At 42.6% G+C, this 20,369-nt stretch overlaps 1 protein-coding gene across 3 annotated transcripts in view; it reads left to right on the forward strand.

Moving 5' to 3' along the window:
* The first annotated feature begins 3,456 nt into the window (after positions 1 to 3,456).
* The window catches only part of PDE1B (phosphodiesterase 1B), a 227,503-nt gene continuing 210,590 nt past the window's right edge, over positions 3,457 to 20,369 (forward strand). For 2 of the 3 annotated variants that reach the window (XM_069970255.1, XM_069970254.1), the window contains exon 1: positions 7,347 to 7,551. In XM_069970255.1, the coding sequence (XP_069826356.1) occupies positions 7,494 to 7,551 (58 nt within the window). In that variant the 5' untranslated portion in view covers positions 7,347 to 7,493. Of the gene's footprint in view, positions 3,472 to 7,346; positions 7,552 to 20,369 lie in introns of those variants that run through there. The other variant, XM_069970258.1, reaches the window with a different exon arrangement.

Consider the following 20,369-nt stretch of genomic DNA (forward strand, 5'->3'; position numbering starts at 1 on the left):
GTGTATAGAGGTGTACAGTATCTGTGCATGGAGGTCCCTCCTGGCAGTGTATAGAGCTGTGGCTGTGCATGGAGGTCTCTCCTGACAGTGTATAGAGCTGTGGCTGTGCATGGAGGTCTCTCCTGACAGTGTATAGAGCTGTGGCTGTGCATGGAGGTCTCTCCTGGCAGTGTATAGAGGTGTACAGTATCTGTGCATGGAGGTCTCTCCTGGCAGTGTATAGAGGTGTACAGTATCTGTGCATGGAGGTCTCTCCTGACAGTGTATAGAGCTGTGGCTGTGCATGGAGGTCTCTCCTGGCAGAGTATAGAGGTGTACAGTAGGTGTGTGTGGAGGTCTCTCCTGGCAGTGTATAGAGCTGTGGCTGTGCATGGAGGTCTCTCCTGGCAGAGTATAGAGGTGTACAGTAGGTGTGTGTGGAGGTCTCTCCTGGCAGTGTATAGAGGTGTACAGTAGGTGTGCATGGAGGTCTCTCCTGGCAGTGTATAGAGGTGTACAGTATCTGTGCATGGAGGTCTCTCCTGGCAGTGTATAGAGCTGTGGCTGTGCATGGAGGTCTCTCCTGGCAGTGTATAGAGGTGTACAGTATCTGTGCATGGAGGTCTCTCCTGGCAGTGTATAGAGGTGTACAGTATCTGTGCATGGAGGTCTCTCCTGACAGTGTATAGAGCTGTGGCTGTGCATGGAGGTCTCTCCTGGCAGTGTATAGAGGTGTACAGTATCTGTGCATGGAGGTCCCCCCTGGCAGTGTATAGAGGTGTACAGTATCTGTGCATGGAGGTCCCTCCTGGCAGTGTATAGAGCTGTGGCTGTGCATGGAGGTCTCTCCTGGCAGTGTATAGAGGTGTACAGTATCTGTGCATGGAGGTCTCTCCTGACAGTGTATAGAGCTGTGGCTGTGCATGGAGGTCTCTCCTGGCAGAGTATAGAGGTGTACAGTAGGTGTGTGTGGAGGTCTCTCCTGGCAGTGTATAGAGGTGTACAGTAGGTGTGCATGGAGGTCTCTCCTGGCAGTGTATAGAGGTGTACAGTATCTGTGCATGGAGGTCTCTCCTGGCAGTGTATAGAGGCGTACAGTATCTGTGCATGGAGGTCTCTCCTGGCAGTGTATAGAGGTGTACAGTATCTGTGCATGGAGGTCTCTCCTGACAGTGTATAGAGCTGTGGCTGTGCATGGAGGTCTCTCCTGGCAGTGTATAGAGGTGTACAGTATCTGTGCATGGAGGTCTCCCCTGGCAGTGTATAGAGGTGTACAGTATCTGTGCATGGAGGTCTCTCCTGGCAGTGTATAGAGGTGTACAGTATCTGTGCATGGAGGTCCCTCCTGGCAGTGTATAGAGCTGTGGCTGTGCATGGAGGTCTCTCCTGACAGTGTATAGAGCTGTGGCTGTGCATGGAGGTCTCTCCTGACAGTGTATAGAGCTGTGGCTGTGCATGGAGGTCTCTCCTGGCAGTGTATAGAGGTGTACAGTATCTGTGCATGGAGGTCTCTCCTGGCAGTGTATAGAGGTGTACAGTATCTGTGCATGGAGGTCTCTCCTGACAGTGTATAGAGCTGTGGCTGTGCATGGAGGTCTCTCCTGGCAGTGTATAGAGGTGTACAGTATCTGTGCATGGAGGTCCCCCCTGGCAGTGTATAGAGGTGTACAGTATCTGTGCATGGAGGTCCCTCCTGGCAGTGTATAGAGCTGTGGCTGTGCATGGAGGTCTCTCCTGGCAGTGTATAGAGGTGTACAGTATCTGTGCATGGAGGTCTCTCCTGACAGTGTATAGAGCTGTGGCTGTGCATGGAGGTCTCTCCTGGCAGAGTATAGAGGTGTACAGTAGGTGTGTGTGGAGGTCTCTCCTGGCAGTGTATAGAGGTGTACAGTAGGTGTGCATGGAGGTCTCTCCTGGCAGTGTATAGAGGTGTACAGTATCTGTGCATGGAGGTCTCTCCTGGCAGTGTATAGAGCTGTGGCTGTGCATGGAGGTCTCTCCTGGCAGTGTATAGAGGTGTACAGTATCTGTGCATGGAGGTCTCTCCTGGCAGTGTATAGAGGTGTACAGTATCTGTGCATGGAGGTCTCTCCTGACAGTGTATAGAGCTGTGGCTGTGCATGGAGGTCTCTCCTGGCAGTGTATAGAGGTGTACAGTATCTGTGCATGGAGGTCCCCCCTGGCAGTGTATAGAGGTGTACAGTATCTGTGCATGGAGGTCCCTCCTGGCAGTGTATAGAGCTGTGGCTGTGCATGGAGGTCTCTCCTGGCAGTGTATAGAGGTGTAGCTCTGCATGGAGGTCTCCTGGCTGTGGAGAGGGTCAGGGCTGCTAAAGCTTCTGCTGGGCCTTTGAGCCACACTGGTATTGTACCAACTTATGTTGTTCTATATTGGGTGACTGGTAATAAGTCACCTGTATAGCTAGGATTTGCTGTGTTGGTTAGAACTCAGACGAGCAGGATTTATTTTATGTTGTACCTGTATGTAAGGCTGAAATTCTTTTGGTTTCAATAAACGCGGGTGGATCTCTGTTTTATACACGTTTCTGTATGCCCTGCTCTACAGAGCTAATCTCCACAGTGGGTATTTATGTGGCTGTATGCATGTATGTATGTGTATATGTTAATGTATGTATGTATGTACTGTATGTGCTTTTATGTATAGCATGTGTCTCTGTATGGGTATATATGTGCCTGACCATATGTACTCATGTGACTGTATGTGTAAAACATATGCACATAGAGACACACGCACACATTCAGACACACACGCAAATATGTGTGTGGGACACAAACAGAGCACAATTAAAAACCCATTGAATTTAATGGGGAGTTTGACGGATTCGCTAGTTTCTATTTCTTTGTTATCAAAACGGAAAAGAGAAGTGGATTGTGGGAGAGAAAACGTTGGTGTAAACGTAGCCTTATTCTTACCTTTCTACACTCCCTTGTGGGGAGATGTTTATTATGTTTTTTATAAGGGAGAATTCCGCCGCGGAATTCCGCTAGTTTTGCTCAGTGGGAACGGGGCCTTAGACTGAAGGTGAGATGTGAGAGGGTGAAAATCCTCACTCAAAGGACTCTGGTTCCTGGTTAGTAGCTCCTTCTTGTTTCTTTTGTCTTGTTTTCTTTTCTCTCTGCACCATGATAGTGCACACTATACAAAATGGCTAACGAATATTGCTGGGAGAGCTACAGGTTTGGGAACAATAATCTGTCTGATGCTTCAAGTTGGAGTACCCCTTTAACATCCGATTACTGATGGTTAATATTAGATATTCTTCTCTCTCTGCACACTATAGTAAATGGCTAGGGAATATTCCTTTTGGCCAATACCCCCACATCAGACAAAACTGTTCCAGGATCAGTGACTTCAACAAGCAGAGCAAAAGAATAATAAGTAACTTCCTGAGTGCAGCAGCATTCTTCTTCTTTATTGGACTTCATGTGGACTCATCTGTGAGTGCCAGAGCACCAATGAAAGATGCCCAGGTGAAAGTTATTTCCATGATATCACTAACAAGTGTGATTAGTGCCGTGACATATTTATTCTACACACTTAATAATATAAAAAAAGGCTAATCTAAAAAGAAAACCCGGCTTTCTAATAAAAATAAGGAAAAACTTAAGGAAAAAGGCCTCCAACTCAGTCAAGCCTGGGTAAAACACAATCATCCAATACTTCATCAGAACTTCAACATCAAATTTATAACCACATAAATATCTTCAGATAACAAGAGCATTAAAGGGATTGTCCAGCAAAAATCTTTTTCTTTCAGATCAACTAGAATCAGAAAATTATATAGATGTGTAATTTACTTCTATTAAAAAATCTCAAGTCTTCCTTTACTTATTAGCTACTGTATGTCATGCAGGAAATATTGTTTTATTTTCAGTCTCACACAGTGCTCTCTGCTGACATCTCTGGCCGAGACAGGAACTCTGTCTCGGTTTTCTATGAATCCCCATAGAAAACCTCTCCTTCTCTGGACAGTTCCTGTCTCGGCCAGAGATGTCAGCAGAGAGCACTGTGTCAGACTGAAAATAAAACAATATTTCCTGCATGACATACAGCAGCTAATAAGTAAAGGAAGACTTGAGATTTTTTAATAGAAGTAAATTATAAATCTATATAATTTTCTGAAACCAGTTGATATGGAAGAAAAATATTTCGCTGAACAACCCCTTAAAGGTCCTTCCAAACATTGGACTATTTTGAAGCATGATCTTTTCCTTAAAGACCTGCTACCTCCATATCTGGGTATCACCTTTTGAAATCCTGTTCGCTTAAAAATTAAGCAAATTATAGAAACTACAGACTAAAATTAGCTCTAATAGATCTTTTCTCCCCAAACAGGTTGGTGCCTTTAGGTGCTGTAAGTGTTATAGCAACATCACACACAGGGCAGCATCCTTTGTCCAATCTTACTGGTGAACAGTTTCAGATTAAATCATTTCTTAGTTCATCCTTTGTGATCTATTTCTTAACTTGCAGCCGTAGCGCACAATATGTGGGATGTACTATGCAATCATTGCCGAGCAGAATAAACAAACATAGGTCTAACTTATGGTGCGTTTACACAGACAGATTTATCTGACAGATTTTTTAAGCCAAAATCAGGAACAGACTATAAACAAAGAACAGGTCATAAAGAAAACACCAAGATTTCTCCTCTTTTTTTTTTTTTTTTTTAAACCATTCCTGGCTTTGACTTAAAAAATCTGTCAAATAAATCTGTCTGTGTAAACTCACCATTAGAAAGGGGTTTTCTTTTATATAGTGTTTCATGCTATGCAATAAATGGTAACAACTGTGATCTTTCCTCTTTTTCACTGTTACCTATTGAACAAGTTTCTAGTGGTGGGCAACGACTTTAGAATTTAAGAAGAAGAGAGAACTTCTGGACTTCCAAATAAAAAACTCTTGTCCCACATGGTCTTATTGAATATACTGAGAAAGTGCATAACTGAGGTGATCTGTTGCACCCTTTTGGGGTATCCCTCATTATGACGTTTCACTCTGAGGGTTTTCCCCGTTCATCCCATATGCAGTTGTCCTAACCTACATATGCATTTTTTTTTAAACGTCTCTTAACGTTTTATTGGGCTAATAGGTACATTTTACGTTCCTTTTCACTTTGTTTATATTTATTGTGGGAGATTAGCTCTGTAGAGCAGGGTAGACAGCAGGATTGGCAGTCAGAGACAGTGACACAAACTTGTATAAGGGTATATTCACACGGGCGGGCTCGCAGCGAGATTCTCGCTGCGAGCCCGGCAGGTCCTGTCAGTTCCCATAAACTACATACTTGCTGCGGTCTAAACGACCGCAGCGAGTATGTAATTATACCGCGCTTAACCCCTTCTACTCCCGCCGGCTCCCCCGCTGTAAGCAGCATACATTACCTGTCCTTGCTGCACGGGTCCGGCGTCCTGCTCTCCCGCCCGGCCAATCAGTGGCTGCGGCTGGGCAACACACTAATTGGCCGGACGGGAGAGCAGGACGCCGGACCCGTGCAGCAAGGACAGGTAATGTATGCTGCTTACAGCCGGCGGGAGTAGAAGGGGTTAAGCGCGGTATAATTACATACTCGCTGCGGTCGTTTAGACCGCAGCAAGTATGTAGTTTATGGGAACTGACAGGACCTACCGGGCTCGCAGCGAGAATCTCGCTGCGAGCCCGCCCGTGTGAATATACCCTAAAACAGAGTTGCCCCTGTTTGTTTATTGAAACCAAAAGAAATTCAGCCTTACATACAGGCACAAAATAAAATAAATCCTGCTCGTCTGAGCTCTAACTAACACAGCAAATCCTAGCTATACAGGTGACTTGCTACCAGTCACCCAACATAGAACAACACAAGTTGGCACAATACCGGTGTGGCTCAAAGTCCCAGCAGAAGCTTTAGCAGCCCTGACACTCTCCACTGCCAGGAGAGACCTCCATGCACAGCCACAGCTCTATACACTCTGTGCATCCTCTAATGGTACTTTTACACGGAGCGATAATTCGCCTGATCGCACGATTAACGATTTTTAATGAACAATGTTTTTTTTTTTTTATAACGATCAGCGTTTAGACGGAATGATACATTGTACGGAAAATTTGCTATGCGATCGTTTTGCGATCGTTTAATCCTATCTCACACATAGGTGAAATCGTTGAAAGACTGTTTACACTGAACGATCTGCGAATTTTTTGCGAACAATCAACGATGATTTGAGAACATGTTGAAAGATCAAAATGAACGATTTATCACTCGTCGTTTGATCGTTCGCTGCATTTACACGTACGATTATCGTTCGAATTCGATTGTTATCGTACAAAAACGAACGATCGATCGTTCCGTGTAAAAGGACCATTATGAGACCTGTGATCAGTGGCCTCCAGCACCTGGGCTGACTTGGCCAGACACAAAAACCTGGACTGGCCGGAAAGGGAATGACAGGCCCCACTACCAACCTGCCTGTCATTCCATAAAAATCCAGGCCCTTTTACAGCCACTGAAAACAGTCCCATAGCAAGTAGTTTGCTATGGGTTTTAACTTTCCTGGATTCCTTCATATCTCACCTAGCTTTCCTTGGATGAGGTATGGACTTTCTGGAACCTAGTGTTCACGTATGACAAGTATCTCGGGGAGATATAGCGATTCCCGACCACCATTCCTGTCACTGTCTCACAGTATACATCGAATACACATGTACCAACTTATTGTGTTCCTTTTTCCCTAACGTTCTTATTATTATCTACCTGTATTTATTTCATATTCATATTTTAAACTGCTATTATAGGATTACCTACTGTATATCCCTTTGCTTCCCACGTGAGGACCTCTGTATTCACTATCTGGCTATGTCAGGGTTAGCTCGGCCCCTTCTAAACTCCACTACTGTTGTCTGGGGATTCAGTCATGCTTCATACAGCCCTGATCCTCTCACTGTACATACTGCCATCCCTCTAACCTGGCAATAGGAGTTTATCCTGCCAATGTTTCTGATTCATTTGTGCTGACATCTGATATCTTTATTTTGTTTCGTCTAGCCCTGTCAGAGTTCGCTCAGCCCCTTCCAAACTCTGCTACTGCTGTATGGGGATCCAGTCATTCTTCATGCAGCTTTGGCACTTTATAGCGCTGGCCTTTGAGTAGTACCATCTTTTGTGCTTTTTGTTTTCATTCTATAGCTCTCATTGTGTCCTGGGTGTTGTGTCTAGAGTCACCGCTCTTCCCTGCTGCATCCTCCCCCTGCTGCTTCGTGGATGAGCTGTTCTCCACTCGCCTCACCCCTCTCCAGTGATGTGAATGGTCGTCGCTCTCCTCCACAGACACGCACATACACTGCTGGTCCAGAGGAGCACGGAGCATCTCTGTATAACAGTAGCAGCGGCAGGCTCAGGCTTGCAGGCAGCAGGTGGACACTTGGGACTGTGCTGGACACCGGGGACCAACCGGGACTCCGGGAGCTTCCCCCGGGACTTGCAACAAGTGAGAGCGGAGGTGGAACCCGTGAAGACATGTCCCAATCAGCGACACGGCGGCTGACGCGCGGAGCTGCGCTCCAGCTCCATCCAGGTACCGGACCCTGCAGCCTACACATGTGTACATACCTGTACATGCCTTATAACCTGCATACATGTAATATGCACAGTGTACATACCTGTGCATGCTATATAGACTGCATACATGTAACATGCACAGTGTACATACCTGTGCATGCTATATAGACTGCATACATGTAACATGCACAGAGTACGCACCTCTGCATACTATATGAACTGCATACATGTAACGTGCACAGAGTACACACCTCTGCATACTATATGAACTGCATATATGTAACAAGTACATTGTAAATACCTGTACATGCCTTATAACCTGCATACATGTAATATGCACAGTGTACATACCTGTACATGCCTTATAACCTGCATACATGTAATATGCACAGTGTACATACCTGTGCATGCTATATAGACTGCATACATGTAACATGCACAGTGTACATACCTGTGCATGCTATATAGACTGCATACATGTAACATGCACAGAGTACGCACCTCTGCATACTATATGAACTGCATACATGTAACAAGTACATTGTAAATACCTGTGCATGCCTTATACCTGCATACATGTAACATACACAGTATGTGAACTACGTACAGGCATAAAGCCTCTCCATGCTATAGACATACATGATGTGCATACATAATAACTACATAGACTTGACATAACAGAAAAGCGTTAACAATAAAAATAACAACATTACCTACATATAGACTTTTTACATACATCATACATAATATATATACATACACACTATATATACATGTTACATACACAGACTTGTCACAGTGTAGAAGTCATAGATTTTAAGGTTCTTCACCCTATAGATGTAACGTACATAAATAATAACTACATACACTCACCTAGAAATGTTACAAGGTACATGCTACATACAGACATATAGCTACTCCATACATAATATATATAATAACACTCCCCTACTCCTGCACACTGTATATACATGCTATGTTACATAGCCACTTACTTTGCATACGTTGTAACACTGTAGACATCCTGCATACACCTAACTTGCACATTACTGCACACCTGTCTACTCGCTTGCACCATCCAAACACAGGACCTGTCACACCTACAGTGTATTCAAACTGAGAATAAAAAAACTTCTTAGGTACATGCTTATACAATGTACTGTATAAATATCGAGCTACCTGCCCCATACAGGTAAGACCTATTATATATAGGTATACTAATAGAAATATATACTTCTATACTAGAATTGTGCATACTCACTTGTCCTATTCAGTTGTTGGACAGGTCACACTTTTTGCATATATACTGTGCATTAAAAAAAACAAAAACAAACAAACAAACAAAAAAAAATATTATATATATATATATATATATATATATATATATATATATATATATATATATATATATCATACCTTCTGCATATACAGTATATACAGGGACATGGGTGTCAGACCTGTTTAAGTGTAGTGTTTCTTACTGTTTATAAACATCCTATATAGTACTGCATAGTGTACACTGTTCCATCCAGGTAATGGACTTGTCACACTACCTACCAAGAATTAAGTTGTTTACATATATACTCCTCTGCAATGCTGTCATGCTGCATACATATATGCATATGGATGCTCCATTTTGGTGCCGGACCAGCCATGGTGTATACATACTGTATATAATAATATATATAAAAATATATGTATACATATATTAAATGCATACATATTTATATACAGTAAGTAGTGCAGACATAAGCAGTTTTATTTAGATACCTTTTCCATTGCCTCTATAAATATAACCATATAGCAATACTGAATATATACCATATTGCTTATATGTACTGTTACCAGATCCTCCAGGCTCCTAGACCCATTGCACCACACAGACAAGTGTGTATTGTTACCTGCTTCATCCAGGCATTAGACCAGGCGCATACATGATGCGCCTAATATATATATATATATATATATATATATATATATATATATATATATCTTGCTGCGTTCATACTTGACATCATTTTTTTTTGCTTCATGCATTTTAATGTGGCTGCCGCTAAAGTTCTATATGCCGAAATGAATAATGAATGTTAATAATGCTGCCGTACTGACACATGGATATACATAGATTGTATAAGTATAAATTGTGGCTGAAGATACATCAATAACCTAGACCATCCAGCCGATAATGAGTGGTGTTCCTGGAGACAAAACAATCATCTCTGTCCCATAGAGATCTATTTAGGAAATTTATTGGATTGACTCCTTGTTCTGTGGTCATTATCATGAAAGCGACAGTCAGCCCAGAAATTTCAATTGGGGACAATGCAGATGGGGACATTTTTTTTCTAGAGATCAGTTTTCCCACTGGAGCATCAGCCTCTTCCTGCCAATATGGATTTACTGTATATGTGTAAGATTCTGATTTGTCAAGTTTGCTTATACAAATCCACCTTTACTATTCTAGAAATACTTCAAAACAGGTTACCATAATAATGTAGTATTTAGTAGTTTGGTAAGTACTTTTAGCCAAAACGAGGAGTGGGTCCAAAACAGAAAAAAGTGCAAATCTTATAGCTTTACTCTTTACTCCAGGATTTGGCAAAACAATCTGACCAAAATACTATGTAAACCAGCCTAAGGTGCTCAGACTATAACACAGTTAGTGCACACAACCTATGTTGGGAAGTGGTAAGTATATATTGATATGTATTATTAGTAAATAGGTTGTCAGGATCCTCAGAACATTGACACCCAAAGTTCCTGTTCCTATAAATACATTCACATTACTGAATGGACCCAGTTGTATGACTAAATGGGAAGAGACGTCTAAGAGCCATCACCTGTATCATTAGGAGGCGCCGCTAGTCCCTAATTTTTCCATACATCGCTCCTTGTAGAGTCATTGGTCCGAAGCAAGAGACCACTGTGTATCTTTGTTTTCAGACAAAATGCAAATAAAAGGCACCAGGCGCCAACTTGTTTTTGCATAGGATTGCTGGTATCATGGTCTTGTAATAAATATTTCTATCTGTTTTGAGAAGGCAAATCTTTTGCATTTATAATGTGTACCCATTATATATACATACTTATAGAGCAGGTCTGTTGCAGTAAGGCTGTGTCTGGCTGGACCTGAGTTTGCTATTTGGCACAATTATTTCACAATGTTATCCCTTGTTTTACATAGGACTCCAGGTAAACTTGCTGCAATCAGTCATTAGTATAAACAGTTACCATCTAGTGTCAGCTATGCTACGTCTGCTCGCGAAGGTGCATAACAGGTCCCTCTAAGCATCTTTGATTCTGTAAATCCATGCAGAGTTGAAAATGCAGAGAGATTACAGTGTCATAGTTTATTAAATTAAGAACTGGAGACTTGGCATCTTTGTAAGATTAGATACAGAAAAGGGATTGCACTGTGCTCATTAATAGAGATCCCCGGGTTGGCAAATGCCCATTTATTTTCCCTATCAGGATTGTTTTGATCTAAATCCCGGTCAAAGAAATTCACTGATGAGTTTATTTCAAATGAAATAGTGCAGCTAAAATCAATGTCAGGGAAACATTGTGACAGATTGGACTTGGCATAAAGCTGACCGTTTGTATGTTGTGGACAAATCCGGTTAGGACCCCTGGCAATATCTGCTGACAGTCTAGTGTATATAGGCACCAGCAGACTCTACTCATCATTCATATCCCGAGGCAAGAGAACAACATACATGTTGTGTTCTATTCCCCTGGCAAGAGGGACTTAGACGTCTGGGGGCTTGTAGTCAAGACTTCACTTTAAAGAAACACTTGCAGATTGTATTAGGTAAACAGAAGACTTAAATTTTTTTTCTTCACATGGCTTGATGGTTACTTCACATTAGTAGGCTTGCTGGTTACAATACACTCTAGGGGGCACTATTATGCCAGGTGATTGTGGGTCATTTCTGATGGTGTGGAATATTAGCACATACTAAAACACATTCAATAAACTAACTCCAGACAGATCAATGTTAAAGGGGTACTTCAGCGAAAAGCTTTTTTTCCCAGTAATTGAAACACATTACAAAGTTATATAACTTTAATATGCTTCAATCACCTATTTGCCCCCCCCCCCCCTTTCCTATCTTTCACCCCCTCAACTCCCCACCAGAAAGTGACATAAACTCATTCTTACCTAGTGACTGTTGACCCCAGGCTGTTCTGTGGAAGCCATTTTGTGACAATGACATCATCTGTATAGGCACAGCTACCTGGTTCGGGGTTTCCCATGATGCACTTTGTCTCCTGTGATGTCTAACTGACTCTGTAAAACTGTTAGATAGCTTACAGCTTACACCTGAGTCATCTGACGGGGGAGGCTGGCCTAACAGGACTTAGACCAGCCTCACACTTGATAATGTCATTGTCACAAAATGGCTGCCACAGAACAGCCTGGGGTCAACAGTCATTAGGTAAGAATGAGTTTACTTCACTTCCTGGTGGGGGGTTGAGGGGGGAAAAGATAGGGAAGAGGGGCAGATAGGTGATTGAAGCATATTACAAAGTTCAACAGAACAAAGATAACTCTCCACACCTGACCCTGGCCCTGTGAATCCCACAAGCCAACACCTCTTCCACTCCCATTCAGTCCACTAACCTTTCTGAACTGGTCTATTTAGACCTCACCACAGGTCATGGGGCAGACAACCTCCAAATATTACCTGCTATCTCATCCTTCCCCTACAGCCCCCTGTTCTACCTATAGCGGAGTCCAGGGATGATGTCTCATACAACCCAACTACAATGGAATCCTCTTCAAGGCTGATGTCCACCATTGCCTACAAAGCCTTCTCCCAGAAATGAAGTTCTCAGCCCAAACCTCCTCTGCAACTAGTACTTCTTGCCCCTCCAAATATCAGCAGAGCAGACAGGCCGGGTTGAATTGGTGCACTAGTGGTGTTAGCCCCACCCCACGGTGCACCACAATGTCTTATTAACATAGCGATTAAACTGATAATATCTAGGAAACAGCACTGAGGATGAAGGTAAGAAACTGACCTTCGCCCTCAGCACCATGTGCGCTATGTGGAGATATCATCATCAGGTTAGAAGTATCTTTATATTTTCCGTTTAAGTGGAAACACCAAACATGAGTTGCAAAGTGGGTAGTTTTTTTTATTGTTTATATCCCAAGAATGAAGTTCTAAGCCCACACCACCTCTGCAACTCCACAGCTGAAGGTCCTCTCAGTCCTCGCCTCGTATCATTTATTCCATCTGTCAGTTAACCGCACCATGCAGTTATAATACGTCATGGTAGAAGGTTAGTTTCAGCACGATGACGTATTATAACTGCGCAGCTTCAGATGCTCGCTGTTTACACAAACAGTGACCGGAAGCCGCAACTAAACTGTCACCTGATAGCTGACAGTCTAGTGTAACTGCCACTGGACCCCCAAAAGAGTTCCAGCATCTGCAATTGCCGGCATCGGTGAATCGGTAACGGTAATTGGTGTGGTAAAAAATACATAGGATTACATTGGAATCTCTGCAAAGAAAATGCAAATTTTAACTTTTCACTCTTACTTTGCAGCTATTCCTGTGAAATGCACAAAGGGTTAAAAAAAAACTGTGTGACTGTAGATTTGAATACTTGAAAGGGTGAAGATTTCAAAATGGGGTAAATTATGGGGGTTTCTAGTATACAGGCCTCCAAAATATACTCCAAAACTGAACTGGTGCCTAAAGAATTTCTCAGTTTTAAATTTTCATGAAAAATGTGAAAATTGCTACTAAACATTAACGGCCTCTGTCATCCTAAACAAGTAAAAGCATGTTCACCAAATGCTGTTATTATATCATAAAGTAGAATATGTCACGAAAAAAAAAAACAATCTTGGAATTACAAGGATTGGTTAAAGCATTCAAAAGTTATTGATGCTTAAAGTGACACATGTCATATTTGAAAAATTTGGCCGTGTCATAAACGCCAAAACTATGGGTTTTTAATCACCTTCTTTTTGGTGACAACACTTCAGCTTTGCTATATGATGCAGCTTCAGAACTCCAGGTCACCATCCAAGGAGCATTCCCTCAGCCACACCATCACCTCAGGCACACCATTACCATCCATGGACATTTTTTATATTAAATCTCACTCTCACAACAGATAAGCTCACTCCGTCCACATTCACCTTTACAATGGACAAGCTCAGGCCTAATAATTACATACTGTGGGTCACTGTTCCACAACTTAGGCAGCAGATTCTTACCTTCATTCTCAGTGCAGTTTCTGTGATATAAGGATTTTAGGCCCTATGCCAATAAGTCCTTTTGGTGCAGGCATACCCTAACTGCCCCCCAGCTGTCTTTTTAACAGTTTGCTCCTCATGCCCCATACGGGTGGAGAGGGGGTGGGGAGGGGGCATGGCATTTATCAATATTTTCAACTAAATCAGCAAAAAAACTAGCTCCGAGGTAACATAGGTGTACAGCTGAGCAGCCTCCGGTACACTGGATTTATCAAGTGGTGGCACAAAAAAGTTTGCTACTGATACATGTGCCCCATAAACTTGCTTTTTGCAGCAAAAAAACATTTTGAGGTAATTTTCACAGCAATAGAACACCTATAGTCCCATTATTGTAGCTGCAATTGTTTAAGGTTCAGTTTGGTTCAGATGAACCCAAGCCTTGTGACAAAGCAAACTTTTGAATTTTTTTTTATCTTTAGTTTTGGTGCCAAATACCACAGGAAAAGTTCAGAGGTCTAGTGGAGTACATGCCTTAATAGGAGACTTGATTTGATTACACAAAGGGAACCTACTTAAAGGGAAACTATCAGCAGGTTAAATCAATCTAACCTGCTGACAGCTCCATATTGCACATGGGATGCTGAGGATGACATTAAGGGTACGTTCACACTTTCCGGATCCGCAGCTGATTTTCTGCTGCGGATCCGCAGCAGATTTCATTTAAATAACTGAACACAGCATCAAATCTGCACCATCAAATCTGCTGCAGATCTGCTGCGGATCCTGTAGGTGTGAACGCACCCTATGGTGCGTTTACACAGACAGATTTATCTGACAGATTTTGGAAGCCAAAGCCAGAAATGGATTTGAAAAGAGATGAAATCCCAGTCTTTCCTTTACGACCTGATCCCTGTTTATAGTCTGTTCCTGGCTTTGGCTTCAAAGATCTGTCAGATAAATCTGTCTGTGTAAACGCTCCATAAGTCTCTTACCTTAACCCCTTAACGACCCATTACCTTAACCCCTTAACGACCCATGATCTCATACATCATGGCACTGTTAGGGGGGTTCAGAGAGGGCCCGCGCCTTGACCCCGCTCTGAACTGCTCTTTAGTCCAGGGTCTAGTAAGGCCATTTGGAGCATTGGGGCAGGGCTACTGGCCCCAGAGCACAAATCCGCCCCCTGTAGGCCGCATTGGCCGTCTGGAGCAGCCCATACTGCATGTGTGCAGTACAGTATGTTGGAGCTGCTCCTCCTCATGTGCACAAAGGACAGCTTATCCTAATAAATTACCTAAAACAACCGGTATGCTTTAACTTAGTATGGCAGCAAGTAAAAGGTGAGAGGGCATTTATTTTAGGTTATGTTTGGAAGCCGCAAATATTGGATCAACCTGTCAGTTCACACAATGGATCGTGCAGCTCCGGCCACACGCTTTATTGCTTTATTGTGTGCATCTGTGAATTTGGATGCGGGCACACACGGATGCCCCTGCATCTGAATTTAGCAGAAATGAAGATGATCTTCCCTGACACTGGCTAATCCATGACCCAGCCGGGCCATGGAATGGCCCTTGTCTTATGCAGTGGGAACATGGCCTTACCCAGTATTCAAGCACATGCTACATGCTTTTTTACTTTCAGACCTATCTTGAGTAGACTTTATCTCTGAGTAGCAGCTAAGTGGTAACAAAGACTATTTAGAGAGTTGCGTAAAGGTGACCTGGTGACTAGCATAGACACTTGTGTAAACTACAAACATGGCTTTTGTGAACAGCCCAGAACCTGTGGTCTACTTAAACTGCCTCTTGCTGTAAGATGATATTTTTAGCATTCAGAATAATTTAGCAGCTTAATGGTAAAATGATAAATCCCTATTCCACACTTTAACCACAGTGTATGAAATGATATACAATTAAGGAGCTAGTTAGTGAACGCCATGAGATGGAACAGGCCATAGAAGATCTACATTATTAAATTACTCTTATAATGGAAGCCAGCCTTAAACTTAGGCTAAAGATCTTCTGTCCATAGCAATTAACATTAGTGATCTCCCTTTAAAATATACATGTGACTTTTCCAATCCCTCTTAACCTATATGAAGGCAGGAGATATGACATTGCATTGCATATAACATGCTAATGTGAATACAAGAAGTTCTGCAAGCTTTTCCTATAACTGTTGCTTCAAAAGACATTTTTCCCATGGATCTCAGGAAAACTAAAGTAAAACCAAATCTCTGCAGTTAGAAAGGCTGTAAGGCCTCGCATGCTAGGCTAGGCTTATATGAATCCATGTTGTATGGCGCCATAACATGAGCTTTATTAATTTATGGTGTTGTAGTTTTAGAGGCACTGTGCAATATTACATTTAACACCTATAGATATATTGTTGGATTTGTGCCATATGAGCCATAGCAGCTTTGCCCTCCCTTTTGAAAGTTTCAATTAGACATGAGCGAAGCGAATCTGGCCAATCAAGATTCACAGCAAATTGCCCTTTCAATTCACTTCATTCTGCGGAGCGGATTCACGCTTATTTGTTAAGGAAATTTGCAAAAAAACCAAAATGGCAGTACTGAAATTCGTTAAAATTCGATGCGCAAATCTTAACGAGTTTGACCGAAAATTTGCAAAGCTCGTAAAACGAATTTCCGGCTGCTTTGCTCATCTCTAGTTGCAATGATGGAACCTGACTACAAGGTGAGAATGATTAGACTGGCACAAGATTATTTTCATTGATCAGTCTTTACGCTCTTGTTTCTTTAGCATGTTTGACTGCTGTTTGTGGAGGGAAATGGCTATGCATAGTACTTTTCATATTATTTATAGAGCAGGTTTATATGGGTTTGATTATCTTGATGGTTGGCTAGCAGTTGAATCAAATTGCCATTAAAATGATTAAAGGGGTGTTCCAGGGAAAATTAACTTTTCCCCTATCCACAGGATAGGGGAAAAGTAGGATCCGACCCCTAAACACCCCAGTGATCTCCATATTGGCTCTGTTATGAATAGAGCCCCAGGTCGGCACGTGACCCGCGGCTCTATTCATTCCTGTGGAGCATTGGAAAGAACCGAATACGCCGGAAGAGCCTTTCCGACGCTTCATAGGAATGAATAGAGCCGCGGGTCATGTGCTGACCCATGGCTCTATTCATAACAGTCGGCCGGGGCCCGACACGGAGAAGGCCAAAGGCCCGCAATCTCCTACTTTGCCCATATCCTGTAGATAGGGGAAAAGTTAATTTTCCACAGAATACCCTTTTAGTGCTATTGAAGAATGGATATGTTAAGCTCCTAGTGTGTAAAGGTTGTGTAAAATAAAGAAAAAAAATCTTACATTTTCTCTAGTATTTCTTTGCATAAGTTGTGGCTTATGCATAAAATGCAGCATGTTTTTTTTTTTTTTTAATTGGTCAGTGGGCATTGGAACGCAAAGTCAAGGACATTGACACCATGGAGGAGGCTCATGCATCTTATTAGAAGGGACCTAACTGTACAGAGCCATGTACCCTTCCCCACAGGTTTTGTGAACCTTTGTATTCACCTAAACATCAGCAGATGAGTACAGGATGCAAAAATATTGGTTATAGAGCATTGCTTTGATGGAGGATGGTCAGAAACGCAGATAGATGTCTTATAAATGCTCCTGGAGTAAGGGCTACATTTTATGGGCCAAGTGAGTTCTGGATCTTTTTCTTTCAGTCTTGGTAATTCTTTTATAAAAATAATAAAGAAAAAATTCAGCAACTATGTCAATTGTTTTTATTTGAAAAAAGCACACATAATTACAGTAAAACAGTAAAAAAAAAATAACAGAAACTATCAAGGGTTTGTTTCCAACCTATGGAAACACATAGGTCTGCTTAGGAGCCATAAACACAAAACAGTAGTTAACCAAGACTATTTTCAAAATTACCTTGAGAAAGAAACCTGAGAAATTTTGAAACGTGTTGTGTTTTTTTAGAATTTTTTTTAATAGTCTTTTAAGAGATTTTTGCACTTTACGTCACTTTCTTGTGACCTGTGCAGGATTGTTCCTAATTGGAGTGCAGGATTGTTCCTATTTTATGGATCACACAGGAGGAGCTGCGGTCTGTGACTACCCAGTTGGATACAATTATGTGTTACAGAGCCTCTTACCTTTGCACAACTCACCCAGGTGAGGACATACAGTATGGTTACTAGAGATGAGCAAATTTACAATAGAAATGAGGCAAATCACTTTGTTCCTATCTGCATTCTGCTCATCAGGCTGCGGGCTTTGACGTCTGTTTCGCTCCTCCCCGGGTGTTGGCAAAAGATGGTTCCAGTCCTGGAAAATGTTTCCCAGGACTGGATCCATCTTTTCTCAACACCCGGGGAGGAGCGACACAAAGCAGGGCCGATGAGCAGAATGCAGATAGGAACTAAATGATTTACTTTGTTCCTACTGTAAATTTACTCATCTCTAATGGGTACCTTCTCACCATCTAATTTTCTCTTTGTTTGGTTGTCTGCACCATGTAGCACTCTCTTGTTTTTGCATTTGAGGACAAGCGTAACACTCTTTTGGAAGAAAGCAGCTATTTTTTTTTTTAAACCGTGGATAACCCCTTCAAGACTACCCTCAAAAGGGATTGTCCCACCTTTATGACAAATCCCCTATACACAGGATTGTAAATAAGTGTTGGATCCTGGGGGTAACCTTCCCCTGCGATCTTGTAAGCAAGGTCCTGAGTCTCTGGAATGGTGCAGCATACACTTATTACATATCCTGTATATCAGGGGTGGGGAACCATTGGCCTTCCAGCTGTTGCAAAAGCATAATTCCTAACATGCCCTTGCCCTTTGGCTGTCCAGGCATGATGGGAATTTTAGTTTTGCAACAGCTAGAGGGCCAAAGATTCCCTATCCCTGCTTTAGATAAAGGATAATCATTATTGGTGGGACAACCCCTTTAAGACTGGTAAATAAAATTGTTGGAAACTAGAGATGAGCGAACTGGGTTCGAGTTCGAGTCAATCCGAACCCGAACGTTCGGTATTTGAGTAGCTGGGGCTACTGAACTTGGATAAAGCTCTAAGGTTGTCTGGAAAACATGGATACAGCCAATGACTATATCCATGTTTTCCACATAGCCTTAGGGCTTTATCCAACTTCAGCAGCCACCGCTAATCAAATGCCGAAAGTTCGGGTTCGGATCGACTCGAGCATGCTCCAGGTTCGCTCATCTCTATTGGAAACACATTGATACCTTATAAAAATATATTTATTGTTGTGACTCAATTGTTTTATAAACAAAGTTGAAACCTGTAGTATAGAAAAGTACAAGGATAATGGCATCATTGCTGTAATATACACAGCATTTACTCACTTCATATAAAGAATAAAGTCATATGGCCTTGTGGTGTGAGTCCCCGGTGATGATGTTATTATGTCGGAGGATTGGCCGACGTGTGACTCCACGCTGGAGGTGGTTGTCCGAGATACAGCTGTACCTTGGAGTGTTTTTTCGTGACGCCAGTGCCGGGTAGGCACACAGGTGTAAGGGCACGCCTACTTTTAGTTGACAAGGCCGGTTGTACCTTTTTCCCCTGTGGTCAGTGTCCTGCCGGTCTGCTACGGGGTCCCTTGGGTTAGAGTGATCACGGATGGCCAGAGTGGTGAAGTGACCCTCCTGGACTATCGGATACGCCACCTACAGAAAGGGGAAGTGTTCCATGGTTGTGGTGTGTGCTGTGTCGATGGAAAGTGAGAAATCACAGAGTCTCTTTAACCTGAAGAAGTTTGGTTAACTTGAATTTGCAAATGGGCAGCAGGTCATACAGATTCAACAGTATGAGTATTCTCTGGATAAAGCACTTGATAGCACACTTGACAACAGTTCCAGATAAATAGATGACAATACAGCAACCTGATCTGTTGTAAAAGTGCAATGTAGGATATAGTCGTGTTGACTAGGTAATGTGCAGAGTGATATGAAGAACAGAGTAGCAGAGAGGAGGATACCGTGAGACTCAACCCATGTTGTAGTGTGCTCTGCCGGGATGTTGGAGGATGAGGTAGAATACTTAGAAGAAGAAGAACACCTGTGCCCGTGTATTGACCTTGAATTAGTCTTCACACCAACTTATACCCACTAGACTCGGCTGAACCTTCCTAGAGGGTGACACAGGCCCCAGACCTTGTTACCTGGGATGAGCGGAATGCTGAGGGTTCCCTTCTGACACCCGTGCTGCGAGATAGAGTTCCTAGACTTAGTGCAACTTTGCTCTATCTGGATCAGTTCCTAGCTTCTGTGCCTTTTATGGATACTGTCTTGCTCTGTTACTTCTCGTAGTCTACGGTGTGGGTTGAGGTTGTCTCTGGCTTGTCCTCTCCTAAGAGGGGTTTAACAGTGCATAGTGCGGTGTAGCGTTACTAGTGAGAAAGTTGTTAGAGGTGTACTGTCTTGCATCCTTCCCATACGGAGTTCTAGCTAAGACTTACTTTTGAGGGTATGGGGACCTGGCAGAGGGCCAGGGCCCAGACAGGACAACTGTGGAGAGCTATCTAGCTTGTGTCCTTTCTCCACAATGCCTTACAGGAAAGACCTTTGCTCCTCCTCCACCCATGTGACTTACTTCCCTAGCGTAA

Source organism: Dendropsophus ebraccatus, chromosome 5 (genome assembly GCF_027789765.1).
Source record: "Dendropsophus ebraccatus isolate aDenEbr1 chromosome 5, aDenEbr1.pat, whole genome shotgun sequence".
NCBI classification, from domain to species: Eukaryota; Metazoa; Chordata; class Amphibia; order Anura; family Hylidae; genus Dendropsophus; species Dendropsophus ebraccatus.